Here is a 27,982-nt window from a genome sequence, read left to right as displayed (position 1 = left end):
ATGGCTCTCAACCACACAGAAAAAGAAGAAGGCAACGAGTCCCCCGTTTCCTTCGACCCTGAGCGTTCCCACGTTCACGATGCCGTCCACACAGACGACGCTACGGTGGTTTGCCCGTCGAGTACCACTGATACCAAGCTCATGACCAAGATTGATCTCCATGTCATTCCTTTCTTGTGTATCATGTATCTGCTCGCTTTCCTGGGTTCGTAAACTCTTACCGTGTCGCGTCGCATAGATAATCGGCTAACACCATGACTTACAGATCGTGTAAACATCGCCAATGCCGACGTTTTTGGCCTGTCCGAAGAACTCGGCCTCGAAAAGACAGAATACAATACCGCCCTCGTCGTCTTCTTCGTGCCATACGTCCTCTTTGAGATCCCCTCCAACATTCTTCTCAAGCGCTTCAAGCCCCACGTCTGGCTCAGCTTGAACATGTTCTTCTTCGGCCTCACTACTCTCCTCCAGGGTCTGGTTCAGAACTATAGCGGTCTTATTGCGACTCGTTTCTTCCTGGGTCTTTTTGAGACGGGCATGTTTCCCGGTGGTAAGTTGATCTAGCGCACCGTGGTATACTGCATGCATATGACTTACACGACGCGCAGCTTTCTACTTGATCGGCATGTGGTATCGCCGACACGAGGCTCAGCGTCGCTACTCTTTCTTCTTCAACAGTACCACTCTCGCCGGCGCGTTCGGCGGTCTCCTCGCTGCAGCCATCGGCAAGATGAACGGTATGCGTGGCTACGCCGGTTGGCGCTGGATCTTCATCCTCGAGGGCGGTCTCACTGTTCTCGCTAGCTTCTTCTTCTACTTCCTGCTCCCCGATTTCCCTGAGCAGGCCAAGTGGCTCACCAGCGAAGAGAAGCACTACGTCACAGCAAGACTGCGCATCGACCAAGGCCACGCCGGCGCCGAGCGCAAGACGACCTTTGCCGATGCGCTCAACGTGCTCAAGGACTACAAGATCATCATTGGTGGCTTCATGTACTTCGGTCTCATTGTGCCCGCATACGGCTATGCCTACTTTGCACCTGGCATCATCAAAACATACGGATACAATCCCATCCAGACGCAGCTTTACAGTGTTCCTCCATGGGCTGCTGCTTTTGGTTTCTCGCTTGCTGTCGCGTTTGCGTCAGACAAGCTTCGACACCGAGCCTCATTCGCCATTTTTGCCATCCTCGTCGCCATCACTGGGTTCGCAATTCTTCTAGCCGTCCACGACAACCACTCTGTCCAGTATGGCGCTCTATTTCTCGTCACCATGGGCGCATACACCGCTATGCCCATTATTGTTTGCTGGTTTAACATGAATCTCGGAGGCCACAAGAGACGAAGCATCGGCAGCGCATGGCAAGTTGGCTTCGGAAACATTGGTGGTATCATCGCCGTGTATGCCTTCTTGGCCAAGGATGCACCGAAATTCATCCCGGGTTACTCCATCTGCATTGCCTTTACTATCGTGTCGATCATTGCATGTCTCTCATACGCTGCAGTGATAACATACGAGAACAAGCACAGAGATGCACACCCACCGCAGACCGAACTCACCAACGAGGAGAAGGCCGAGCTGGGCGATAATGCGCCGACATACAGATATTTGCTGTAGATAGAGTTGCATATGTGGCTGGTCCACAAAAGTTAGATACATACCCACCTAGTTAATCATTTTGCGTAATGTTGATGAATCACGAATGAATTAAGGATCTTTCTACCTTGGTTAGCAGACTGTTTGTCTATGACTCTGTTGGTGATTCGGTCTTGAATTTGACTCTGAATTTGCTTCTGATGGGTCAGCCCTCAAGAACAAAATCCTCCATTTCGATTCGTTCATGTAAAAGTCAAGAGTGTCTAAAGGAAACACGGAGGTTCGGCGGTATTGCTTTTAACTCTTCGTAGCTCACTTCTGCATTATCGTATTGGAATAGATGCTGTCCATAGACAACGAGGTCATTCATGCCGATTCCACGACTCTGGAATCCAAAGGAGTAGTACTCCGTAGTGATTTCTGGAAGCATCTATGAATATCAGATGAAAACTCTTCAACACTATTGACTTGCTGCCTCTACTGAGAGAGTGGTAACAAAGGATGCAGGTGACTTACACCAAAGAGTGCTATCTGTCGCTAAACCCAATTCCGCCCAGCTTCTACTAATGCCCCTCCTTACACGCCCTTCACGTAAAACAAAACCCCACTAGCAAGGCGTCAACTGCGCCCAAGTCAACCAAACTTTTTCTACAGTTATCAGCTCTTTCGATCGATTGAAGTATAAATATAATTCTCTATAGAGGGTATCTTGGAGCTTTTGTACAGTTATCAACTATTATACGTTTACAATGGCCACAATTCGACATGCCCGAAGGGAGGGTAAGCTCCAACATCCAATCCAATGCCTCTGGAGAGTCGTCATGGCGCTAACTTAAGCTCTCTGAAGATGCTCCCATAATTCTTCAGCTCATCCAGGAGCTTGCCGATTACGAGAAGGAGCCTGATGCCAACAAGGCGACCGTTGAAAGCATCCAGGCCACAGTCGCGTTCGCGCCCTCCGACTCTCCTAATATCGACGCCTCCATTATCCCAGCCACCGAACCTATATCACCAACGAAGCCCGCTCGTTGTCTTCTCCTCTTTACCCCCGAAGGTGAAGCCGCTGGCATGGCATTGTACTTCTACAACTACAGCACATGGCGCTCGCGTGCGGGTATCTACCTGGAGGACCTATACGTGCGCGAATCGGCACGTGGCAAGGGATACGGCAAGAAACTGTTGAGCACTCTGGCTAAACAAGTCCTTGCCATTGATGGCGCTCGGCTTGATTGGGTAGTTCTCAAGTGGAACGAACCCAGCATCAAGTTCTACGAGAGCATTGGTGCATACGCTATGAACGATTGGGTCGGTATGCGTGTAGATGGCGAGGGCCTGAACAAACTGGCCAATTTAACGGATTGATAGACCCAATGGAAAACAAAACAGTTAAATGTTCCCTGAGCACGGAGGCCATATGAAATGTGATGTCTATGACTTCTGCGTCTCAAGAGGGTTGGCCGCAGTCCTTGGTTGCGAATATGGCGCTCGTTGAGATCGGGAGGGGGGGTTTGGCTTTTTACCCTTGCTATCGACGCCCTCGAAAATAGCCAGTTGCGCTTTTGTAGGGGGGACCGCGGGGGTTGTCAAAGCACCCCATATGAACTTGAGCCTGTCTGGCTTCGAATCTGGATCCATCTTCGGGGTGAACTGCCAGACTCGTTGATAAGCACGCCTAAACCATCTGGGCGAATACTCCTGATGATTTAACCTTGGCTGATATGGATGCTTTTCCTTATTCCGTCCAACCAAACCATAGACGGAAAGCGGACTCTGACGCTCAACCTGAGAGGCCGGCCGAGCAGCATAACCCTGCCAATTCCAGGCATCAGACTTAGTAGTAGCACTGCGTGAGGGCTTCGCAACAGGTCGTCTTTCCGGAATTTTCCACTGATCTTCCTGTTGAGCGCCGCTGCTGAGTCGACCTAAAAGATCCCACTCATCTTTTCCAAGAGGTGGCATCGTTTTGTTTGAAATGCGCTTCCAGAATTTTGCTCGCTTGGCTTGATATATATTTGGGGTTGGTGGTTTCCCCCAGATGGTTTGACTGGGGACCTTTGATTCGGGTTGGAGGCTTTTGATATCTCTATGAGGCCAGGACAGTCTCGCTGATTGCTGTAAATCCCGCTGGCTGCGGAGGAGCTTTCGGAGCTTCTCGGTGTCCCACTTCGCATAGAATGCTGGCTGAAGAGGTTTTGGTCCTTTTCTTACCAGAGGCGCTTTCGCTTTTGGCTCTTCTCCATTGCCTGGTGTTTCGTTCGAGTCCTCTGAAGAATTCGTCGAGGTTTGACTTTCTATCGCTGTTTCGGCTCGTTTAGGTGGAGAGGGATCGGTTTCCAACTTAGTTGCTTTAAGCTCGACTGTTTCTGCAGACTTTTCGTGCGCTTCGACTCCTTGAATCAAGGCCTCCAAAGCATCCGAGTTGCTGGGAGGTTCAAGCTTTACAAAGTCCGAAAGTAGGCTTCGCCTTCGGGCCCCTGTTCTACCAAATGCCTCCATTATCAAGTCTTCCATGAGCGTTTGCTTGCCACTGTTTGCTGCTCTCAATTTACGCAGAAGATTGACCGCAGTGGCGCGGTGTCTGTTCTGGTGGCGATCATGTTTTCGATGGCTTCGAAATCGTGTTCGAATACGATGCGTAACCTCTGGACGTATTGCTGGAGGGAGATACGATGTTTCGCGAAGGATGTGTCGATAGAGGTGAAGAGGAGGTAGATAGGTGGGAATTACGGAATGAGGACGAGGCATTATGGCGACTGTAATAAGAGCGAGAGATAATAGGAGAGGCTCGAAGCCATGTGAGAGAATTTTAATTGCCAATTGCAAAGGCTCAAGATTGGGTCTTGAAATGATATTGAAGCATGCATTTTGATATCTACAATGGTATAATTTTCGTTTCCACGGTAGATCTTCGGACAGTGGGTTCAAGCGTCGGAGAGTTCGAACGCTTATAGCAGATAGAAAGGCAATGAACTGAATCTGATGTATCTGCAACGATGATCTACTCCAAAGGCATGGACTGGAGACAGAAGGCGATGTGTCTCAGTCATGTCAGTGAACAATCACCATGGCAGGGGTAAGAAGTCGCCTGGAGATACTTGTGCTCTAGCACCAAGAGCTTGAACGATGTACACCACGTCATTGATGGTATTGCATAACTCGGTTTCAACAGTGCGAATGGAACTGAGAGATCTATGCAATTCACAACCAAGGAAGTACCTGTTGTGTTATGCATGAAACAAAGAGTGGTCAAGTTATGACGGCCATCAACAAGTGGTTGCATTAGTGGCCTTGACAATCCGCGCGTGGCCTGAGAATTAATGGCCATAAGCTTCGTGTACTTGCACAATTCTTCAGCAGCCAATAGCCTGGTTGCGAACAACAAAGGCATGGCCACTGCAACCTACAGGCCAAGTTACAATGTTAGCGGGCCTCAAGATGAGTACATTGACCTTCGCGAGGCTTGGCTCGTGCGTTCACGGTCTTTACGCGCTTTACGCGCGAGACACGTCCAAGGGCGCGACCGAGCACGAAACGGACACGTCTCGATTAATTGAACGCATCTTTTTTTGCTCTTCCCGTTCTCGTTCACGCTCATGAGCCGAGGGATCGGGAACTTGCTGCAAGTGAGCACAACCTAACAAGTCACTTTGACGTGCATAAGCTTAGTACGGTTGACGATGGTACATCAATTAATTGCCTCCACCGAAGCCAATTTATCCCTCTTTATCAGGTGCAGAAGTAACCTGCATTAGCATCTTCTGAGCAACTCTCCTCTGCAAACACCCGACACCTGCCATCTTGATCACTTATTTGGTTTCATCCTCACCTCGTTCCCGTCTCTTACACGAACTTAATTGAAAGCAGCTATAGTGGAGGTCTTTCACCGGGCCAACTGAGCTACAGGCGGCTTGTTACGCAGAACCCGCTAAAGCATTGGCTGTCAGCGCACTCCCCGCTCGTCTCTGGGGCATCTTCCAGGTACCTGAGACCCTGGGCCGGTTCACCTGCAACTCACTTCCAATCACTTGCACAACTCCGCCCTGGCCGGCCCACTGCACTATCTTGAGCTACTCATTTCGTCTCAACTCCATCTTCATTCTGCAACCACCCAGTTTTTAGGCGCACAAAACGACTGAAACTCCGACCACGAAGCGCATGAGTGAGCCCGGATAACTACCTTTAGCCTCGTACGGCACTTTCAAACTACTGTATCCTATTATACTGCCCGGCCATATCGACCTCTTGTTTCAAACCTGCGCGTTTCCTTGCTGGCTGTACATACCCTTTCGACTTGTTCTTTCTCGTGGTACTGATTGGCGCTGTGATGCTATTACGCTTTCCATCAATCAACCTCGAAAAGCCTTCCCAGTCGAGAAACTGATAATATCACGCTGCGAGCAATCATCCTATATACGAGATGCCGTCAGCATCGCAATCATCTCAACAATCATTCAGCATGAGCCAACAATCGCAATCTGGTGTGGGTAATTCCTTCAGAGGTTACAATGGTGACTCTGAAGGTGCTACCATTTACTCGGTATGCAATGTCCAAAAACTTTACTACTCTCCCTCTGTTAACAATGGTCTGATATAGGCATCGTATTCTGGCGTGGATGTATACGAGATGGAGGTCAACAATGTCGCCGTGATGCGCCGTCGCAACGACTCATGGCTCAATGCCACCCAGATTCTCAAAGTTGCCGGAGTAGATAAGGGGAAGCGCACCAAGATTCTCGAGAAAGAAATCCAGACGGGCGAGCACGAAAAGGTTCAAGGCGGTTATGGAAAATATCAAGGCACTTGGATAAAATTCGACCGAGGTGTCCAAGTTTGTCGTCAATACGGCGTTGAGGAGCTATTGCGACCACTCCTGACCTACGACATGGGTCAAGATGGAGGTGTTGCAGGTCGAGGCGATTTTAATACACCAACAAAGGAACAAGCTATGGCCGCACAGAGGAAACGGTTGTATAATCAAAGTACGGATGGAAGACCTAATGGCCTTAGTGGGACATTTTTCAAGAACATCTCGACTACTGCCTCACATGCCGTCGCTGCCATCAGCAAGGCTCGCTTCGATTCACCAGGCCCTCGAAGCCGCAATGGCCCTTCGAGAGCACCCTCCTTTAGCCGCCAAGCATCCATGCAGAACGGAGATGATTTCCCAAGCAACTCTCAACAGAGCTTTGCCTCGGATTATGGACAACAAGTTGATTCAGCATACTCGACGCAACAGATTAATAACTCAGTTCAGATGAACGAGACGGAGCCTCCCCGGAAACGCCAACGAGTGACCATGACGCCAGGCGACAGCTTTAGCGGATATGGGCAAAATATGGACATGTATGCAGCGGCCTTCCCTGGATCACCAACGGAACCAAACGAGTCTTTTATCTACACTCAAAATACTATGCAGGATGGCTCGCCAGTGGACGAGGGTAGTGGGCCCTTGGCGCCTCTCCCTTACGAGATGTCCCCCGAGGTTGAGATGAAGCGAAACATGCTGATGAGCTTGTTTCTGGAAGCTCCTGGGACCGATCCTACAAAGCATGATATGCTTCGAAGTTACACCCCAAAGGAATTGGATATGCCCATCGACTTGCAAAGCCATACTGCTCTCCACTGGGCTGCTACACTCGCCCGCATGCCTCTGCTCCGTGCTCTCATCGCTGCTGGCGCTTCCCCGTCCCGCGTAAATGCTTCCGGCGAAACAGCCCTGATGAGGGCATGTTTAGTCACAAATTCACAGGATCATAACTCGTTCCCTGACCTCCTAGAAGTGTTGGGCAGCACCATAGAGGCACGGGACCACAAGGGACGGACGGTTCTTCATCACATTGCGGTAACGAGCGCTGTGAAGGGACGCAACGCTGCAAGCCGATATTATCTCGAAAGCCTCCTGGAGTGGGTTGTAAGGCAAGGTAGCGCACCTAATAGCCAGGCTACCAACGGGAACGGGCCCAGCGCCTCACAGTCGACCAACCCAAAAATGGGAATCGCCCGCTTCATGAGCGAGATAGTCAATGCTCAAGATAGTGTTGGCGACACGGCCCTGAACATTGCATCTCGAATCGGAAACCGCAGTATTATTTCACAACTATTAGAGGTCGGCGCCGATCCGAATATCGCTAACCGTGTTGGTCTACGTCCCCTTGACTTTGGCATTGGTAGTGAGAATGTTGAGGACAAGACGAACGGCGAAGTCAATGTGGATAAGAATGGTGCGACAGGCACAAATCAACGCAGTCGTGAGAGCAGTGACGAGATAGTAGCATGTAAGTTGATCACACCTCGAGAATCCATTGGTTCATTGCTAACACGAACAGCCATCTCTCACCTATTATCAGAAACAGGCTCAGCTTTCCAAACCGAGATGAAGGCCAAACAAGCTTCTCTCGACGCCCTTCATACCACTCTCCGCACTACGTCAACACAACTTGGCGAAGCCCGACGAACTTTCGAACACCTGAGCGCGACGCTTAAGAAGCAACAATTAGCTCGGCAAAAGGTCGCGAATCTGTCGCACGCACGTGAGGACGAGCAAGTCCGTCTCATGCAAGAACAATCCAGAGCATCACAGCCCAACCCCTCATCTTCATGGGAAACAGAGCTGTCTGCTATGCTCGAAGCCGCTGATGATACCTCTGGAGGTGGTTTTGGCGGTGAGGGCCTCCTGCCCTCAGCAGCGGTTCTACGTGCCCGTATTCGTGCCGTTGAGGGACGCCGTGACATGACTCGAAAGATGGTCGCCGCTCTAAAAGGACGGAGCCGCGATGTCGAAGTCAAGTACCGCCGTGTAGTGGCGTTGTGCACGGGAGTCCAAGAAGACGAAGTCGACGCTGTCATTGACGGTCTACTGAAAGCCGTGGAAAGTGAACACGAGGAGCTCGAAATTAACCGTGTGAGACGCTTCCTCGGCGGCGTCGAAGGTGTTGTGCACTGATGCTAAGTTCTTGGATTCCTTGTCTGCACAGCACACATCGGTTTGTGCTTACTGCAGACTGTAACGACTACATTTCCTGTACGATTCTGTGTTTATTTGTACACGGTGCTTTTGATACCCGCTGAGCCCGAAAAGCACCCCTGCTCGTGGTGGACTAGAACAATGGGCGTTTTCTTACTTTTGGCCATGGGGTGCATACCTTTCTGTTTATAGTTCCATTTCTGTTTCAAGCTTTTTGTCGCATTGTCGTTTTGTCTATGAGAACCGAAGATTGGACGACTACTTACCTATACCTGTATTTCTGGACGAGAAGGAGTGAGCATAAAAGAGGGAAGAGGAGAAGTTGGATAGATAGCGCCCTTGATGAGTAATGGTGTATAATATATGACATGAAGAATATTCATTGATTGGGTGCCTTCACTTCGGTGAATATAAGCTATATGAAAAGAGACTGGGCTGACTTGATGTACCAGAAAACTCCTGTGTCGCCCAATTCAAAACTCCAAACGCCATGCAATGCCATGTGATATATACAACCAAGCAGATGAATTCTTTACTTCAGCTCCAATACCCAGGGCGGTCTTGCCAATAATCTGATGGCATGTTCATGCAACGCCATTGCGATATACCCCTTCCCATCTCTCCTCAACAACCCCAACTTTGTTCCTCAGGACTTTGATCTCAGCGTCGAGCTCGTCTACGTTCCTTGACAGAGCGCTGACTTCCTCAAACCGTCTTGAACCCTGGGCAGTCTTAACCATAGCTTCAACCATGAAACGCTGCTCTTCCAAGACAACGAGTCGCTCGCGAAGCTCCTTTTCCTCCGCCTCGAGCTGACTCACAACTGTGCTTCCTTCACTAGGTGCTTGTGACGACGTCTCGTCAGCTAGCTCTGAGTGCCGTAAACTCGATCCGGAGTGGTGATGTGAAGCAAGAAGTCGTGAGGTAGAAACTGCTGTAGAAGATGATGCAGATGAGCGTGAGCGGAGCAGCTGAGGGAGGCTCTTTAGAGGAAGCATATTGGTGTGAAGAAAACCGCTAGCGTATGTATATATCGCCATTTGAAGACGTCGTTGTGTCGGACTCTCGGTTGGGAGATCACGCAGGCGCTTCGCAGCAATGCCATATTTCCCAAAGCTGTCAACCAAACGCTTGCGAATCTTGGCCGCCTCCTGAATCTGTGCATGTGTAGGAGGTGGCTTGTTGAGATCGATCTCTCCGCTCTCCTTTTTCTCCGGTTGTAGATTCAGTAGGGCCCGATGAAAAGATGGTAGAAGTTGCTGGATTCCACGCTCAAACTGCCTCAACGTTTCGTATGCTCGTTGGTCCACCGGTTTGTGCTGTAACGAAGCTGCAAAGTCCCGAGCGGAGAAGATTGTGTGCTTGCAATCACGACACATCCGAATGTCTATCCCAACTTGCCCGTCGCCAGTAACTGACAGGGGCTTTTCAGTCCCTGAAGGCGCCTTTGTCGCTCCGTTAGTTTCGTTAGACACATTGAGGCCAACTTCAGAAGAACATCCTGTCTGCGGATCGCCACACACGACACGTCCACATATACGGCAATGGTGCCTCCTAAACGTCCAAGAGCCAAATTCCTGCTGGCAAAAAGGGCATTTCGAGACAGTAGCATCTTCCTCCCAAGTAACAACGGACTGCTCGATGAGTTTCCGGGGGTTCTTTTGTCCTGCTAGTGATGTAACTGGGCCTAGTAAAGAGCCATTGGATTGTGTAAGTTTTTCGGGAGGGTTCGCTAGTAATTTTGTGAGTTTTGTTAATCGTTTTTCGAGTCGTGAGATTTCTAGATTCTGTCGTTCGACCTTTTTCCTTCTTATTTCCACGAATGCGTTGGTGTGGTCCGTCAATACACCTTGGTGATCGTTATATCCATCTCTTGATTTAAAGCATGTCTCGCAAACTCGCGCCCAGTAGCCTCGAACCGGTTCGTGCTTTGCGCTTCGACTCAATTTCATTTGGTACATGGTATGTTCCTCGCAGAATAATCGTCCACAATGTCGGCAGTTTATGCTTCCAGTCAGAGGTCCCAGACTTCTTCCGCACGCCGGATCTGTACAAAGGTCGTAGCTTGTAGACCGTTGCCAATGATGCCGTGTAATAAGTTCGTCGGGGTCAACCGGGCCTTCGAGAGGATTCTTTCCAGCAGCACTAGATGGCGCGGCAACAGGGAGTGATTCGTTTGATTCGAAGACATCGAGACCGCGTAGTTTTTGGTTGATAAGTGAGAGAGGCTGAAATCGTTTGGCTTTGAGAACCTGCTTGTCAAACCACGTCTTGACCTCATCCTGCTCCTCCTCTGGTAATTCTTGGTGGTTGTCGTCGATATGTCGGTTGAGTTGAAGAAGGGTCATCTATGGGCACATTATTTAGTAAATAGCATTCAACGTAGGTACCATCATAATTTACCATCTCTTCGTTGCATATTGGGCAGACAAGTGCGCCATCAGCAGGGCCTTTTCCTTGAGCACCAACGCTGATGCTATTCCCAATGTCCTGGCCCGGAATATCTGGTGAGATACCACTAACAGACGGTGATATCGACGATGAAGCTATCGAGATGCTGCTTTCGGACGCTGCTAATGGACTTGCTACTCGAGGCGCATTCGTAATCGGAGGTGTCGGGGGAGCAAGGCCCCTGCCGCTGCCTAGCACACGGCCGCCGCCCAATTTGCGGCCCGACATGATGAAGAATTTTGGAAACGAGAAACCAAAACCAAAGAGAGAAAGAGGGCGACCGTAGCTGGTCGGGCTCTATCTCGAGCTGCGCCGCGGGGGGGATGTTGGAAGTAAGATGATGGATTGAGGGGATACAGGATAGCCTGGCAAGGTACTGCTCCCAGTGGCTTGGTGCTCATGCCAGATAAAGAGGTACCTTGGACTCGGAGCTCCAAAGGCGGTGAACCAAGTACACTTATAGCATATGTCATGTTATACCAAACAGAGTTAGCTCTCATTCGCTTCCTCCCGTTCCCCGTCCGATGAGGTAAGAAAACTTGGGATCTCTATCTAGTATGAGAAAAAGATCGAAGCAGGTGGTGCAGCGAGGCCCAGCCTTAGGGAACAAGAAAGCACGAGACCTAAGTTTAGGGTGATAAAATAGATTCCATAAAAGGTACTCTACACTCATCCTAAATTAACTCAAGTCGCCCAAATCCTTTTATCATTTAGGCTCAAATTCCGAGTTCTGTGTATTTCCTCCCCTAGGCCCGGCTTATAGACCAGCTAGTTTTGACACCCTAGCTTGGGTTCTGGAGTTTTCTTGTCCCCCATGAGCCGTCGTGTCTTATCACAATCCCTGCAGCTTCGATAAGAGTCAACGTTTGTCACCTTTACAAGTACTTACCCGTCCCTGACTTTAGTTGATGGGGAAAAATGACCCCCATTCAGAAGCCTGTATCAGCCCAGCCGGCGCTGGCATCTCCGGCATCTCCTCCCGCCTCATCTACTCCCTCCTCCGAATCTTCTTCTGTTTCTGCTTCTGCTTCCTCCTCTTCTGCTTCAGTCGCAATGGCAAAGACTTATCCTCCTGTACAGCCTGGAGGCAGTTTGATCTTGGCATGGCAAATCAAGCACAAGAAGGTGCTTGTTGTCGGCGGTGGTGAGGTACGTCTGAATCATCATCACATGCGCCGAGCCTCGGAGTTTGATGTTTGAAGCGCTCGTCAATCACAAACAACCGTACAATCAATGATTCAACTTACCTGACAATTTTCTTTAGGTCGCTGCCGGTAGAATCTTAAACTGCCTCAACGCCGATGCCAACGTCACTGTCGTGTGCCCCAAGTCCGGCCTCAATGATGAAGTCGCCTACCGAGTCAGCGAAGGCCAAGTCGCTCACGTCGACCGAGTATTCGAGCCCGAAGATCTAGACGGAGCAAGCATGGTTCTGGTCGCTATTGACGACCCCGCCGCCTCGACCGTCATTTGGAAGCTTTGCAAGGAGCGAAGGATTCCCGCCAACATCGCCGACGTACCCCCTGAATGCGATTTCTATTTCGGCAGTATTCATCGCGATGGTCCCCTCCAGATTATGGTCAGCACCAACGGCAAGGGACCCAGGTTGGCGGCGGCCATTCGGCAGTTCATCGCCAAGCAACTACCCAAGAATGCTGGTAATGCCATCGAGACTATTGGTGAACTACGACTCAGATTAAGAAAAATAGCCCCCAAGCCTGAGGATGGACCCAAACGAATGCTTTGGTCAGTTCCATGAGACTCTTGACGTAGACTATACTGACAATCCCGATGATAGGATGTCCAAAGTTAGCGATACCTACAAGTGGGACGAGATGTGCGGCCTCACAGACGAAGATATGGACAATCTCCTTCTGTTTTATCCTGCCAACAAAGTTCCTGCGATGGACGTTCTGCTAGCTCTCCGAGGAGGCACCGACGTCAAGAAACTCGACGTCTTTGACGGCTCATTCGGCTTCAGTGTCGGTGCCTAGATACCGACAATACATACAGCAGACGATATCTACTAAACTATGGCGCAAGACACGGAGAAAACTACGACGTATACAATTTATTTGGGACAAGGTGCATATATGGTTGGAACATTTTGACTACGTATTGTAGATGGGGAAGACGCTGTCACAGCATTATTTGGTATGGAAACGCCGACTTCAGAACAGTTCACCAGTTGCGGTATTATTTTTTGAGGACATACTATTCATTCTAGATTGTCGTATTTACAGGTCCTTTGAATTGCTCAAACGCGCGGATGGTCGATCCCGAGACACATCGGCAGTTGATGTCAAAAACAAAACGAAACGCGATGATTCGCTCGGCAGTTGTCAGGGTGTAAGCACTGTATTATAGGAGGGAGAGATGACGATCATTAATTTTTTGTATTCTTCTCTATGGTCAAGTTTTTATCCGCTCAACCTTTTAGCTGATAAATTCTATGTCATCACGCATCATAAATTGGTATCATGAAAGGCTCTACAGCTTGAGAACCACCTTGTGGGTAGCAGTCTTCTCCTTCTCGTCGCCGAAAACATCAATGTCCCAATCAGGAGAGTCTGGAAAATGTTAGTTGAAATTCAGGGATCTTGGAATTGGAGATTGAGACTTACAGGTCTTGGGAATGTTGAAACGCTGGGGCTTCTCGCCGAACTTCTCAAGCTCCTTGATAGCCTCCTCGTCAAGCTCCACCTCCTCGAAGTTGCTGCGAATACGAGCAGGAGTCACGGACTTGGGGATGACGATGTGGTTGTCGAGGGTGGACCAGGCGAGGATGACCTGGGCGGGTGTGACCTCCTTGCCCTTGGACTTGCTGAGGCGCTCAGCGATAGCCTTGACCTCGGGGGTGTTGATGAGAAGAGGCTCGCCCCATGAGTTGTTGCCGAAGGCAGAGTAGGCGGTCAGGTAGATACCCTTCTCCTTCAGGTACTTGACGAGCTCGGGCTGGGGAAGACGAGGGTGGCGCTCGACCTGGTTGATGGCGGGGGTGACACCGGTGTCCTTGATGATGGTCTCAAGCTAGTGGGGGTCAGTTGTTTGTCCACGATTTGGAGTGAGGCATTGTAAAAACTTACCATCTCAATGGAGAAGTTGGAGACACCAATTGAGCGGACCTTCTCCTTGGGTAGCTTAGTAACGGCTTCCCAGGTCTGAGACAGGGTAACGCCCTGGTCAAGCTCTGTCTTGTTCTTATCATCGGCCTTGAGGGGGAAGAGCTCGGGGCCGTTCTTGAAGGCAACGGGCCAGTGGATCAGCCACAGCTGTTGGGATGGTTAGCTGCGCGCGGAAACGAGTAAATGAAGCTTGAACTCACATCAATGTAGTCAAGACCAAGCTCCTCGAGGGAGTCATCGAGAGCACCGGGAACCTCCTCAGGGCGGTGCTTGTTGTTCCAGAGCTTGCCAGTGATGAAGATGTCCTCGCGCTTGAGGCCGGGAACGTCGTTGAGGGCCTTCTTGATACCCTCGCCGACCTCACGCTGGTTCTGGTAGATCTTGGCAAGATCAAGGTGGCGGTAGCCGGCCTTGAGGGCCTCGTAGACACCGTTACCGACCTCACCGGGGGCAGCCTGCCAGGTGCCATAGCCGATTTGGGGGATCTTGTGGCCCGAGTTGAGGGTGACAGTTCGACCGAAAGACATGATTGCGGTTGTTTATTTGGGTGAGTATGTTATGTGAGAGGGTTGTGTAAGTGTGAGAATGAGAAGAGGGAAAAGAGAAGAAAGGTGAAAGTGCGAGAGCCGAGGTGGAGGGGTTTATAAGAAGAATTGGGTAGCTGCAACAACCGCCAGAAACGCAAGAGTAAGGTAATGTTAGTAAACGTGGACGCGTTATGACACCAGATGAGGACCCAGTGCAGTAAGTATGTACTTGCTATCGCCATAGATATCCACATTTACATCTTGATCACCTATTCTCCAATGCCATCGAGAACCCTGGTGGTGACGGCTCCCTTCCCCACCACACTCCTCACATTCTCGATAGCTGTAACAGGTATGACTTGTTACACTAAAAGGGTACTCATGATGCCCGAATGGGCAGCTCCGAAGAGCTTTCACAGAGGCTGATTCGCTAGTCAAGGCATGGATCGAGAAGCTTCTACTGCACGTACCTTATCCTACCTTACCTAGGTATACAGAAACACCAACCGCAAACTGCCGTGCCTGTCACTAAGCAGAGACGCCGCGGGGCAATAGGTTCCTAATGCTGCCCCACGTCAAAAGGCGTCATTGCCCCATTGAAGTGCTAAAAGCCCGCATTTGTTAGCGCTACGTGCTGTTGTTGCGATGTGGATTCACCTGAGAATGATATCAGCGATTTTTTTTTTCTTACTCGTGGCGTGCAAGCTTTCGGCTTAGTTACCCGAGTCAGTGCTAAATTGCTACCACTAAGAGACGATTCTCGTACATCATTGGCACGGCTGGACCTACCCAACTCCTAGGGTTTCTGGTGGGAATATGGAGAAGACGTCCTTAGTGTAATCTAATGCTAACGTTGGTTGGTATTTTGTGGGTGATGGACTATCAAAGTTGTCATGAGGGGTCAGGAGGGTAACAACCATGTTGAGAAACTGAGAGACCATGATAAAAGTCAGAATATTTTGTATTTATTCATGTTGAATGCGCTTTATGAGCTTGGGTAGTAGTTAGGCGTTTCAACCCAATTTATTCACATCATGTCAGATAATCGAGACTCGGGAAGCTTCTGACTAATAAATTATAAAGATATGATATAATCACGATAAAGGCCAGGGACCCTTTTGGGCACTTCCTGAATCTTTGAAGGACTACTCATGATGGATCTCCCCTCCACGTAAACAATCCAACTCCTCAGCCGGAAAGGATTCTTAGCCATCAGAAGCACCGCTTGCTATAGCCTTCTCATGATCCTGTTGTTGGCAACTAGGCGCATCTCGTACACTTGATTCAGACCAACGCAAGTCATGTTTGTGGTTCGATTACATATGTGACTGAGAACGAGACACAACAAAAGGCAGACAAACACAAGCTAACAAAAGAAACAAAAGAAATACGAGGTAAAAAGAAAAACAGGTACACGTAACTTTCTAACAGCTTCTTGGAATCCCACATCCTATGTCTCCTTGTCCTCTTCCTCTTCCTTCTCCTTGTTCTTTTCCGCCTCTTTCTTTTCCTTCTCCTTCTTCTGTATAAGCCACTGCTTTACAAAGGGCCAGGTAATTCCAGCATCCTCCAAACATAAGCTCCAATTCTTCATTGTCTCCTGTGTTAAGACCGAGCTTTTTGCCGCATGTTTGTCAGGGTTGAAGTTGAAATTCTTCAACACACTCCATTGTGGCAATATACAATTCTCAGTCCAAATGAACTTGCGGTGCCGACCCTTCCCAAATTCCAGACGAAACCCGAGCTCGACTCGAAATGTTGTATCAACATCGTTCGAACTCACTGCTGGGAGTTCTTCTGTAACCTTTTTGCCCTGAGCGTTGGTGTATGTTATTTTCCGCAACGTGAGTGACCTCAGTGTCTCCCATGCATGCTTGTTGATTTCTCTCTTGGGGAGTCTGTCCGGTGCCAGCGCAGGGTCCAGAACAGGCTCGGTACGGCGTGCCTGCTCTGGCTTTGGAGGCCTATAGTTGCTCTGAGGACGCACACGAGTCGGCCGAGCATTGAATATATCCTGGGGTGCATTGGGTAGCTGAGTTTGTTCGATCGTGGGTGAAACTTCAAAGCCCACGTCCTCCATTTCTACATCGCCGCCTGCCTCTACGTCCTCTGCCACTTGCTTCTCCGTTGTTCGTACAGGTGCCTTTCCCTTATTGTCCTTGCTGACCCTGTATGTTTCGGACGGCTTCAGTGCCCTTATCTTGTCTCTATTGCGCTTCTTGTGATATCCCAGCTTCTTCTTTTGCTCTTGCCGATGTTTCGTCATAGCCTCCTTGAGGGCTAGCCATACTTCCGATGTGACTTTTCTGTCCTCTCCAGAGGTCTTCTGTATGCGGCTGGATCCTTGGGCATCGAGATCGAGAGGGGGTTCGGTATCGGCAAAGATGAACTGCTCCCTGGTGATTCCCATGCATTTCGTCAGACGCTCGAGTGCCCATCCATTCGCTGGGAATACTTTCCCTCTGCCATAACCTGGTTTGATCCTTATGCCCCATGTTTTGTGCCGATATACAAGGTCGTTCCCCTTTTCATTCAATGGATATATGAGCCCCCGAAGAAGAGATGCACCAAAGCGCTTGATGTCACCCTTCGCCTTGCCATAGCTCATCTCCTTTTCTTTGATGTCAAATCCTTGGAGTTCGTCGAGAAAGCGGAATATTCGATGTGTCCGTTTAGCAGGGACGTGTTTGTCTCGGAAATCACAATTGTCGAGCGCGAGAAGGTCATATGATGAAAACTCCTGGAGCATCCTAGATACCCTCTCGCGGTCGTCTTCCTCGGACTCTTTAGTCCATTCGTTAGATTTGCGGAACATGCCAGGTATAAGCTCCAGATGCTCTGCCACATCGGCGAGCAAATCCAAACCGTCGATTGTTTGGCTGACCAGATTTGAGAACTTGTCTTCTGGCTCAGCCTCGCGGTTGTGGGCTTCAATATGCCTCTTTACCTTATCCGTAGTCTTCCGAATGCCGACATACATGGAGGAATGCTTATTCGAGATGAAGTTCTCAATAAGCTCAGCCACGATGCGATGTTTCCCTCCTCGTTCACTGTGCAAAGCCTTTTCTTGAAAGCCAAGCATAATGTCTTCGCTGTCATAGTATTCTCTGATCAACCAATCCGGTATGTAATCCGGCCTTTTGGTGGTAAGGTAGGTAGAGCGCATGGACTCAGAAGCGGCATGGATTGCTTCTTTACGGAAAGCGAAGATGAAGAAAGCAGCGGCGTGCAGGATCAACTCCCGAATTTGAAGGTATTTTGTTGTATAGGAACCATGCTCTTGAGAAACATGAGGTCTAGGTGCAACTGTCCTTCTGAAGTATTCGAATTCTTCCATCTCGGGTGGTTCTGTAAGTGTCTCCTGTTCGAAGGTCTCGAAATCTTCCAAGGCATTTGTAATGGCTTCCCATATGAAGAACTCAAAAAAGGCTCTTCTCAATACACTTCTCATGCAACTTCGATATAATACGTGGCGCAATTTTTCCTCATGGTATCTCTGAAAGTACTCATTGGGCAGATACGTTGAGTCTTCGACAATATTAGTCCAATGATGATCCTTTTGTTCCGCGATGTATTTGGTCAGGTAGGCAGGGTCGTCAAAAAGATTCTTGACGTGTTCTTCAGCCGCCGTACTTTTGTCCTTGAGCTTAGTGCGATACCTTTGTAGGTTGAACCCAGTGCTGTTTGGTTCATACTGTCGAATCGATGCGATGTCTTGCATTGTTTCGATTCCTTTCTTTCCTTTCAGCATGTTGATCTTTTGTACTGCTGGAACCTTAATTTCCAAGATTTCCTTTTTGCTAAGTCGGTCAGTGTGACCCGTATTCAGCTCATGCTTTGCCAGCTCTAGCATCTGTCTGCAGAAAGTAGCCAAGAAGAGGTATGTAATAGCTTGGGACTGCAGTATAAGCCATGCTTCCATGCTGCCGAACATCCGCCCGGCGGATTGTAAGTCCTCAAACCTGTCTTCATCTATCTCGGGCGAGTGCTTGGAAAAGATCATAGGTTCGCACCAAGCTCTTTGGTGTGGATTTTGGTGCTCATGGTCTTTTACCGGGACAAAGATGACATAAGACGAAGGATCGCAAGCGCCTGACAAAATATGTGACTGCTTTCCTAGGTGCATACGATTGTTATCTTGGAAAGCAAAGTCCATGGGGTGAAGTCGTGCCCGATAGTGGATGAACATGAGCATATTGAGTGGGATAGAAAGATCCTCCTTGTTGATGTGCGAGACCAAGAAACGAGCTCTTTGCTTTCGCAGTGCATCTTCAACTTCGAAGTTATACCCGACTGGTTCAGAGTCGTCTTCTGCAAGTTCTGGACTTGGTTTCCTCAAATTTCGGAACTTGACATCGTCCATGATAGCGTCTTCCATAGCCTGCCTGTTGTCACGATAGTTGGCCTTACTGCGATAGAGTGGGTACTGTCTCTTTTCCTCGATCCTCGTCGGTTCACCGTTGTTTGTCCAGTGGAAGTTGACTCTGATGTTACAGAGATATTCATGGGCAAACTCGTCGAGATCGCTTGAATGGTTGGGGTTGATATGGCCTTCGGGATCCAGGCTGAAATCACTCCCCATGTGAACAGGTCTTGACTCTGAACGGATTTTGGTATACTCGGCATTGAAAACATTTCTGGTCTCTTCCCAGCTTTGCTCCAGGCAGTCTTGAATGCATAGAATCTTTCCATTTTGGTCTCTAACTTTTCCATCAGTGAGATTTATAATGATCTCCTGGATCTCTCGCTCTTTGCGGACCACGAGTTCATTCAATCTCGACCATTCCGACTGAACAAATTGGTTAACACGCCTCAATTCTTCCAAAAGGTCTTTGGTGGGCCTTCCAGGGTCAACTGGTGGCCACACAGAGTCTCTTCCATAACCATGAAATGCACAAAGGGCGCGGGCACTAGTCATAGATTGGCTGTGTATCGCTGCCTTCGCAAGAAGATGCTCCTGCCTAGCAAAGCCTTCGAGATCCGCATCCAGGACCGTTGCATGTGTTGGATCGCCTAGCTTGTAGTTTTTCCCGAGCCACTTGACATGGTAGTTCGAGTATTCATAATCAGTGGTCTCCTGGCACTCGTCATTCATTATGATATCGAAAGTTCCCTCGTTAAGAACTGGGTCATTGATCAACTGTTGTCTTGGGAAGGGTATTGACTCTTTTAAAGAGCTGATGGGTAGAGAAAGGCTTCTCGAGATCGTCTTCAGACTTTCCGCAAACGAAAATGATTAGAAAGAGTTCCCAGAATAATATCGGTAGTCTCGAGTAGTCGCAGTATCTCTCCTAAGTATCTTCATCAGACTACTGGGCTGCCTGGTTGATATGGACATCCGAAGAGTGCGATTCGAAGCTCAAGTCCACAATAGATCTTGGAGGAACAAAGAAAACAAAACCACCTGAGCACTTACACCTCTGGATAGATCAGATCGTTCAGTGCCGTATGTGAGTGCCCATTCTACTCACTGATTCGACGCCATGTTTGTGTCCAGATACATCTGCCAGACCCTCACAATGGCACTCTCGGAGCTTCTTTGGGGCGCTCCTTTGTCTTTTCAATCCGCTCCATAGGCCGCATTGGATGCACGGGCAATTGGAGATTCGAAACTCGGAAACCATGAGGATCACTGGCATCTGTCGTCTCCTTTGTTTCGAATTCGAGTCCGAGTGGCTGAGCCGGTGTTGGTTGACAGAGCTTATTGAGCTATAAAGGTATACGAGCACAAGTCGAGATACCTCAACTACCCAACGTTAGTATTGGAGTCGCTTATTGACAACATGTTGTCTTTGTTCAGTATCCATGGCTGCTGAACAATGCGACCACTATTTCGGACGACTAAGATCATAATGCAAGTTCACAATCCACGTTGAAGTGGGAGAGACCTTGTTCTGGAGCAGACAGAGCCAATGCACATCCAAGGGCATCTCTCAATGAAGCGTAACCCCCAGGACCGGAAGGGGATCAATGGTAAATGTCTTATCTGTGAGGGCGATCAAGAAGGTTTCATGGAAAGTCGAGTCTGCCCCCATTTTTGACCAGGGCGCCCTTCGATGATGAAATGAAAGAGAAACGGTGAGTTAAATCGCAAGGAAAGAAGATGTGCTCATTCCTCACTCACTTGTGTCCCTCATATGCATCTTCGAGCTTAGTCATCACATTAACGCGATCGTTCTTTCGAGCCAGGTGCACCAACTTTCATCCTACGGTATCTACCAATCTTGCAGAGATTACTCTGCCATGAGATAAATGTAGTGACATTGGAGTTTTATAACTTGGAGAACTACGTAAAAAATCTCATGTTTCGGTTCCTCTCCTTCTTTGTCAATTTCTTTCACCAAAAGCGCCCCCAAAGACGCGTCTGACCTTCTATTGCGATACACCTTCAAGACCCCACATTCAAGCCAGAACAATAGCAGCAAGCCAACAATCAAATCAGTCCAGACAGACACCATAAGCACAAAGACATCAAGGTCGCAAAAGATGGCGCGCCTGAGTGCTCAAGGCGTTGCGTCTGCAGAGGTTCAGCAATCCCCGGCGCAGTCGCTCAATACCACCTCTGAAACCACCAACGATGAAGCGGTTCCGCCCTTCTTCAACACGACTTTCTCAACTCATCGTGTCTCCCCCATGCACATTGGGAAATCACGTCTCACCAGTCAGCGGCTTCAGGTTATCGCCAACCGTCTTCGTGATACCCTTGTTGGCGATGTGGTTCGTGGCATTCAACTCAGTTTGGAGGCAGCAGATACATCTTTCGGTCAAGTTGGTACTCTCAAGGGTGTCCGAATCGAATGGTTTCGTGCCAGTACGTTTTTGGGTGAAGACGCTCCTGATCTCGACCTCGAAGCTCCACGCGGCAACCAGAGCGACCTTCCAGACGACCAGAAACAAGGGCTCTGGATAAGTATAGAGCATGAGAATGCTGCTTATGCTGCGATTCTTCTACCTGGGCTATCAGACTCTTCAGAGACGCGGCAAATCGATGATCCAAGCAGGTTTCTACATCTGCCATTATTGTTAATGCGCATGCCTCAGCAACTCAAGACCGTTGTGGCTAACTGGCTTGCTGCTTCTTTCGACTGTCGCGTCAGTCGGATAACAATGGGAACCAAGACTATTCTCGGAGTATGGGAAAGCTGGATCGAAAACGAAGGGCTCAACGACCGAGGTATTGACTTTACCATAACACTTGCATTCAATGTGTCGTTTCAGACCAGCGAGGACCCAACAGCTATCGACAACCCCCAAACTCAAGAAGAAACCAGGCCTAACCCAGGGCTTCGATCTGTTGATATCACCATATCTGCACAGGACCTTCGCCGCTTTGTGCGCGCTGGTGAGAAGAGCCACATCCCAATCGATGCTTCTTGGCAAGGAGACGCCCGTGAGCGCCGTAGGCTTGCTGGAGGTAACACAGACGACGGCTGGGCTTGGCGTACAAAGGGTCGTTCTGAGGCATCTCCCTTTACTGAAGCATTGGGACTCTATCTACATCACCATCTTGCACTGGATCTTTTCCATCCCGGCGTACATGTTACTCAGATCTCCTGCGCTGGATTCGTGCTCGGTCAGAGTCGCCTAAAGATCATAATGCCTGGCGAGATCAACCAGAGCCTCTCCCGCGCTGCGTGGTCCTTTGTGGCGCAACTTGGACAAAGGGTTCAGGGTGAGCAGTTGCCGCAGGTATTTGCCAATCAACCCGGAGTCTGAGCCAACGCACTAGCTCAGTTCACAGACATCCACTGTCACCCCCGGTTCCTCAATGCTCATGAGCCAGGAACAAAAGAATTTAGTGCTGGGCCGGTTGGCGCATTCCTTTGTTCAGAATAGTCCTTGGCGCAATGTTTTCAGGTCCATCACGACCAGACTGAGGGGTAATTCGAAAAGCTCAACAGTCATGAGCCAAAATGATGCGAATGACGATGAAAGTGTGATGGGTCCATTGCCTTGCTTGCACACGCCGACTTTCGTTACACGAAGTAACATCGGGCGAAATACCATCGGCCCTTTTGACAGCAACGAAGATACAATTCCTGTCCAAGAGCCGAGAATCCAACTCAGATCACCCAACACTTGCACCCAGCGTTCTTTTTGGGAACACCTTCTTTCCCAAGTATCCTTCACGGGCGGTAGCTTGACTGCCTGCCACTGCGACAAACATTGCTTTTGGAATGCTGAGACTGGTCGCGGAAACCCATTCTTGTCTACTTCATTGTCCAGAAAGAAGTCAATGGAGCTGAATCGGGCATAATCAAAGCCTGCGAACTTTCTGGTCAATAAGTCTGTGTCCTTCCATCCTACAGGATGTAATTCGAGATGTCATATTCTGTCAGCCTCGCGCGTCGCGTATGCAGGGGAAACTGGGTTGTTGGTTTGCAGTTTAATTTCGCAAAAACGCCTCCTGAATATGGTGCAAATTGTGAACTGTGTTATCTGTTTGGGCATCAGTACCTTGGCATCATTTAACCAAGGCAATAAGTCAGACAAACAAGGCTGTGTCGTGAAATGTGGTGGATGCGCCAACAAAGAGGGGTCTATTTTTGGTGATCACCTTGCACATCATGGAACTGGTGCATTCGAAGCTGGAGATACGACAAACAAGACGGATATTGCTTTCATGTCCTTGTTTGGAGTTGGGGGTGGGAAGTTTCGGATGATCTTCATCGCGATCAGGAAGAGCAATGCCGGGGAATATGACAACAGCTGATGGTGTATCAAAAGTCGGACGCGCCCTAGGGAATCGCTGAGTCAATGGCCAAGGGCTATAGCAGCAAGCAAAGCTGGTATCAAGCTTTCATATAAGGCTCGGGATAACTTTCAACAAAGCCGGTGCCAAGAAGCCACATGCTGGTGCCATGCTCATTGACAACAGAAGGGACCAAAGTGCTTGCCGTCGCCAAACATCGTTGAGCCTCTATACCTAAGCTTATGGTGGTATCAAAGGATGCTATTCATAGTTCTACGAAGACCATAGCGCAGTTGTTCACGTCTTAGCCCTGATACAATGGATCCAGTATCTTGGCCGTCTTTCCCATTCTATTCAGGGGCCAAAGTAAGCCAGGAATAGGCGTCGCCGTGCTTTTTCTCATCGCCGACGATGTTCGACGTGTGTATGGTGCCCTAGTAACACAAGTTGCGCATGGGTTGGTGACTGAGCTGAACACCCTTGTCTCTCAATGCGGCACCGACGGTTCAAGAAGATCCTATACTTGGCACTGGAAGTAAATATCACATGGAGTTAGCTTAAGCCAACATTGCCTCTGGTAATAGCTGCAGTGAAATCTCATCACAGCCTAGTACTGTTTCACAGCATCAAGCCCTTGGTCGGACAAGCTCTAGAACTTGCCGCTGCCAAAGCCGCCACCAGTCTTGACAGCTTGCTTTGATACACGAAGGTGGTCTAATGCTTGGGGTTCGCCGCGGTATGCTGAGCTGGCGTGTCCCAGCTAGAGGGATACGTAAGATGTCGTCCGGACTCCGTCCAGTTATACCCATGCTGCCCGCAATCTCTCGGGTGTATTCCCGTACGGGCTGTGCGTTGAAAGTAGAAAGAGGCTACTTACGTGAGCTTATGCTGTCACTCGACGGCAACAAGCGAGAGCCCCATGTTGGCTGAAAGTCGGGGTCTTTACTGATCCCCTACTCCTACCTTTGCCCTCAGTTACCCTGCTTTGTCTTCTTCAGAGGCTTCCAGAGTTCGTCTTGGGACGCTACCATAACAAACATTGCACTTCATCAACATCATTGTCGAGGCCGAACACTCGATCTCAAGATTCAATGTCTGAAGCTCGTACGCATTGGGGTCTCTCGTGCCCTTACGGAGGCAGTTTCTACGTCTGTGAAGATGACGATACCCAGTTTATAGGATGTTGTGTCAATGATCCCTGTGGCAGAAATAACGGAACCTGTCCTGATGGCGATTTGCGTGCGACGACCTTCGACTCCGACAAATACTCCCAACTTCCTCGGCAAGACTGCGACAGCTCTCAAGGTGTCGACAACTGGTACTCGTGTGCCCATACCAACCCGCCTTTCCTTGGATGCTGCAGCCAGAACGCTTGTAGCTCAGAGTGTCCAAGGTCAAAACTTGTGCCAGCTAAGCTATCTGAAGTTGAGAATAACAAACTCGACTTCCTTCACCCTAGTCAAAGTCAAAGCTCTACTATCTCGAGTGTGTCCGAGACAGCCTCTACCACAGCCTCAAGCACCTCTGCAGTTGATGTAGGTGAGGACGATGGCTTGGGAGCTGGAGCTGCTGCCGGTGTCGCTGTGGGTGCGTCAGTCGGAGGTCTGATTGTCCTAGTTCTCGTGGCCTGGCTTTTCTGGTGGAAGCCCCGACAGAAGAACAAGCATCAACAAGAACACGACGCAGGCTACAGCGTGCCTCCAGCTGCTCCGACACTGACAGCGAATCCGTTTCCACCTCCAGGTGGTCCCCTCCATCCGAGCACATTCGTGGCCCAATCTCCCATGAGTGGCTATCAGCGTAAGTAGACTCGTTCTGAAAAAGGCTTGACACTAACAATACACAGAGTCATTCACTTCATCTCCCACGGTTATGAATCCACACAATAGCGGTCTATCCTCTATTGAACAGTTCCAAAAGTATTTTCCGAATATCTCTCAATCTGAACGACCGCAATCCTTCACATACTTTCCGGAGCACAATGCTCAACACGCATACAGCCCCAACTTTCTTCCTCCGTACCAGCAGCAGTACAATCACAATCACAGTCACAACCAACAACAGATGGGTGTCGCTTCAGAAATGGCTGGTAGTACGATACTTCCGCAGGAAATGAGTACTGGTGCAGAGTATCGCATCAATCGTCACTCGAGCATTGGTCCAGAGACAGAGTTGAGCCTTGCCAGACAGTAGATGAGTTGAAAGGAGAATGGGGCAAAAGATATATATCAATAGCTTCGAAACATAGCGTGCGTTAGTTTAAAGTCAGGTCCTCAAGATCAAACTATCAGTCACAACAACTGTGGACTACAGTGCGTAGTGTCACACATTCCTTTGGGCGATTACTCAGAGCAAGCGCTTCGTTTATATTGGCGTTTGCAGCTGGAGAAGGGGGCTGGGCATAATTTCTGTTTGTATAGAACAAACGGATACGGGACATCAACTTATTACTAGCATTTTTCAATCCAAACATTTAATCACCAAATACACTGTATCGTCGATATGCCAGGCAGAACCTGGGGGTTGCAGACGACAATGACTTTACTACCTGTCACAGAAAACCCGTTTGTTTGCGTGTGACGAAAGTGCATGTCACAAGTTGGAAGATTACGACATTCTTTCTCTCCGAAATTTGTGCAACTAATACCAGTATAATTGTCGAAAGTGGCGTCCTAGATGTATTTCATGGCTTCAAAAGTGCATAACCCGTTGCTTTTTGTATCTGGATTACAAGATGGTCGTTGAAATGATCGAGATGGCGGATCAGCCAGGGGTATAGTCCAAAATAACACGACCATCATCAGCCAAGATCTTGGTGATGATAGCTCCAATTAATTTCTAGCCTCACCCCGGTTTCAATCGCAACAAGCTATGTCATCCCGCCCCTCATGCTGGACAAATCCAGCCACACAGAATGCATCGCTCGCCACACCTGGAAGGTGAGCCAAGTGTGCGGGACATGGAGATGTCCTTGATTCAGTCCAAACATGACATAAGAGCCTTGACAATATTCATGCTGTAACGTCATGGCATGTCATGCCGAGAAGTAAGTAGGTGTACGAAAGAGGGAAATAGGTATATAAAGAGGACAAGTCGATACAGGACATAACGTAAAAGACCAAGACTATTACAAATTATAACCAATCAATCAACATCAACATCAACATCAGCATCAGCATCACCAAAATGAATTCCGCTGGAGACCGATCCGTCATCTCAAATGACATGCAGGAGCTTCGCGAGGGCGGCGAAGAGATCTCCCACAAGATCCAGGGCCACAAGGCGAACCTCTCCAACCCCAGTATGACCCGTCTTTACACATGAGACTCGTCTCCAGTTACTAACAGTGATCGATAGACACCAGCCAGGCCAGCAAGGAGAACAGCAAGAAGGAGATCGAGGCGCTGGGAGGAGACGCGAACCACTACGGCAACGAGTCTGATCCTCGAAGCAAGAGTGCAGCGGACAACTTGGAGGGAAGCCGAGTTGGTTGAGTAACTTAATGAAATAATCAATTAATGATATAATATGATATCCAAATTGAACTTTTACATATTCGTATATTCGCTCGCGTAACTGATGCTACTGCCTCTGGGTTCAGTTCGTTCAGTGAACCAATCGTCATCCAGTGGCTGCCCCAGCTTCCAAATCAGCCCCGGATCCGGTTCGGATCCGAAACACTCACCGTCGGGTCGATCTTGCGGAGCTTGAAGCGCAGCATCTCGTTGTTTCGTTGCAAAAGGAAGCTTATTTGCGTCTCTAAATTGTTTATTGACACGCTGGCCTAGCAGGCTGGCTAAGTACATGGGCATTCCGTATAACGGGAAGTGGGATGAAACAAACTTTTGCTTACTCCTGAGGCATGTCCCTGGGAAATGAAGGTAATACAGACAGTCGACTACCTAGGTACCTATACCAGTCGGCATCTCCTTTCCACAGGTCACGCTCAACAAAGTAACGCTGATAACGTCGCCAGACGCGCGGGTGCCCATGTTTCATTACAGAATGAAACGTGTACTTGCAGTATTGGGCATAGCAGGCCGGCAAAGCGGATGATCGGCACAGGAAGGGCTTGAGGTCTAACGAGTTCTGTCGATGGCATCAGAGAAAAAATGTATTAGCCTGTGAATATTGGGCTGCTGATGGTGATAGTCTCTGTCTCATTGCCATGCTCCTCATGGCGGAATAACTCAGCCAATATAACTAAAATATCCACATTAAACAATAATGACAGATTTTGAGTACAGTCCAGCCAATAGTCACGATAGTCTATGTCACTCGCCCGAGTAAATTGAGACGGGTCTTGGCGTCCACCAGCCATTTCCTGGGCAGTGACAGGCTCTGCATCGTATCTCCGTGCCAAAGCCGGCGGATCTCAAAGGATTGGTTGGCAAAGTGTCGATCTAAAGAGAGGACTGAGGAAGAACATTCTGTTGGAGTCGTTGAAAAATAGGTTAATCAGGAGGTATCCGTCTACTGCAGTGAGTTACATGCAGTACAAGGGTCTACACGCGCGGTATCTGTATTTGTAGCTCGGTAGCAACCAACAGAGCCAAGAGTTGCTAGAAGCTGTCACTGTCACTGTAAATGGAACATCCATGATCCATCCATGGGCCCATGGTCAGATCG

The 27,982-nt window shown here is 49.1% G+C and overlaps 11 protein-coding genes across 11 annotated transcripts; 7 read left to right on the top strand and 4 right to left on the bottom strand.

The window, feature by feature from the left end:
* Positions 1–1,615, top strand: FTJAE_4052 (uncharacterized protein; the record flags this gene model as incomplete). Its single annotated transcript, XM_037350417.1, has 3 exons — positions 1–205; positions 266–550; positions 609–1,615. The coding sequence occupies 3 exons, from the start codon at positions 1–3 to the stop codon at positions 1,613–1,615; spliced, it is 1,497 nt and encodes a 498-aa protein (XP_037208845.1).
* Positions 1,616–2,343: 728 nt separating this feature from the next.
* FTJAE_4051 (acetyltransferase) lies at positions 2,344–2,956 on the top strand (the record flags this gene model as incomplete). The annotated part of the gene is made up of 2 exons (XM_037350416.1): positions 2,344–2,374; positions 2,442–2,956. The coding sequence occupies 2 exons, from the start codon at positions 2,344–2,346 to the stop codon at positions 2,954–2,956; spliced, it is 546 nt and encodes a 181-aa protein (XP_037208844.1).
* Positions 2,957–3,022: 66 nt separating this feature from the next.
* On the bottom strand, positions 3,023–4,339 carry FTJAE_4050 (uncharacterized protein; the record flags this gene model as incomplete). The annotated part of the gene is made up of 1 exon (XM_037350415.1): positions 3,023–4,339. One exon carries the CDS (start codon positions 4,337–4,339, stop codon positions 3,023–3,025), a length of 1,317 nt encoding a protein of 438 aa, XP_037208843.1.
* A 1,711-nt stretch (positions 4,340–6,050) lies between these two features.
* Positions 6,051–8,537, top strand: FTJAE_4049 (Start control cdc10; the record flags this gene model as incomplete). The annotated part of the gene is made up of 3 exons (XM_037350413.1): positions 6,051–6,131; positions 6,189–7,869; positions 7,921–8,537. The coding sequence occupies 3 exons, from the start codon at positions 6,051–6,053 to the stop codon at positions 8,535–8,537; spliced, it is 2,379 nt and encodes a 792-aa protein (XP_037208842.1).
* Positions 8,538–9,142: 605 nt separating this feature from the next.
* FTJAE_4048 (uncharacterized protein) lies at positions 9,143–11,237 on the bottom strand (the record flags this gene model as incomplete). The annotated part of the gene is made up of 2 exons (XM_037350412.1): positions 9,143–10,906; positions 10,962–11,237. The coding sequence occupies 2 exons, from the start codon at positions 11,235–11,237 to the stop codon at positions 9,143–9,145; spliced, it is 2,040 nt and encodes a 679-aa protein (XP_037208841.1).
* Positions 11,238–11,927: 690 nt separating this feature from the next.
* FTJAE_4047 (siroheme synthase) lies at positions 11,928–13,003 on the top strand (the record flags this gene model as incomplete). The annotated part of the gene is made up of 3 exons (XM_037350411.1): positions 11,928–12,158; positions 12,274–12,755; positions 12,808–13,003. 3 exons carry the CDS (start codon positions 11,928–11,930, stop codon positions 13,001–13,003), a joined length of 909 nt encoding a protein of 302 aa, XP_037208840.1.
* A 496-nt stretch (positions 13,004–13,499) lies between these two features.
* Positions 13,500–14,661, bottom strand: FTJAE_4046 (members of the aldo keto reductase family; the record flags this gene model as incomplete). The annotated part of the gene is made up of 4 exons (XM_037350410.1): positions 13,500–13,579; positions 13,634–14,039; positions 14,096–14,281; positions 14,335–14,661. The coding sequence occupies 4 exons, from the start codon at positions 14,659–14,661 to the stop codon at positions 13,500–13,502; spliced, it is 999 nt and encodes a 332-aa protein (XP_037208839.1).
* Positions 14,662–16,111: 1,450 nt separating this feature from the next.
* On the bottom strand, positions 16,112–19,756 carry FTJAE_4045 (uncharacterized protein; the record flags this gene model as incomplete). The annotated part of the gene is made up of 1 exon (XM_037350409.1): positions 16,112–19,756. The coding sequence occupies one exon, from the start codon at positions 19,754–19,756 to the stop codon at positions 16,112–16,114; it is 3,645 nt and encodes a 1,214-aa protein (XP_037208838.1).
* A 1,391-nt stretch (positions 19,757–21,147) lies between these two features.
* On the top strand, positions 21,148–22,377 carry FTJAE_4044 (kinetochore complex sim4 subunit fta1; the record flags this gene model as incomplete). Its single annotated transcript, XM_037350408.1, has 1 exon — positions 21,148–22,377. The coding sequence occupies one exon, from the start codon at positions 21,148–21,150 to the stop codon at positions 22,375–22,377; it is 1,230 nt and encodes a 409-aa protein (XP_037208837.1).
* Positions 22,378–24,444: 2,067 nt separating this feature from the next.
* FTJAE_4043 (uncharacterized protein) lies at positions 24,445–25,546 on the top strand (the record flags this gene model as incomplete). Its single annotated transcript, XM_037350407.1, has 2 exons — positions 24,445–25,153; positions 25,200–25,546. 2 exons carry the CDS (start codon positions 24,445–24,447, stop codon positions 25,544–25,546), a joined length of 1,056 nt encoding a protein of 351 aa, XP_037208836.1.
* Positions 25,547–26,539: 993 nt separating this feature from the next.
* FTJAE_4042 (conidiation con-6) lies at positions 26,540–26,847 on the top strand (the record flags this gene model as incomplete). Its single annotated transcript, XM_037350406.1, has 2 exons — positions 26,540–26,654; positions 26,711–26,847. The coding sequence occupies 2 exons, from the start codon at positions 26,540–26,542 to the stop codon at positions 26,845–26,847; spliced, it is 252 nt and encodes an 83-aa protein (XP_037208835.1).
* Positions 26,848–27,982: the final 1,135 nt, after the last annotated feature.

Source organism: Fusarium tjaetaba (genome assembly GCF_013396195.1).
Source record: "Fusarium tjaetaba strain NRRL 66243 chromosome Unknown NRRL66243_c0000076, whole genome shotgun sequence".
Lineage (NCBI taxonomy): Eukaryota > Fungi > Ascomycota > Sordariomycetes > Hypocreales > Nectriaceae > Fusarium > Fusarium tjaetaba.
Note: the sequence above shows the minus strand (reverse complement) of the source record. Positions and strands in the feature narration are given on the sequence as shown.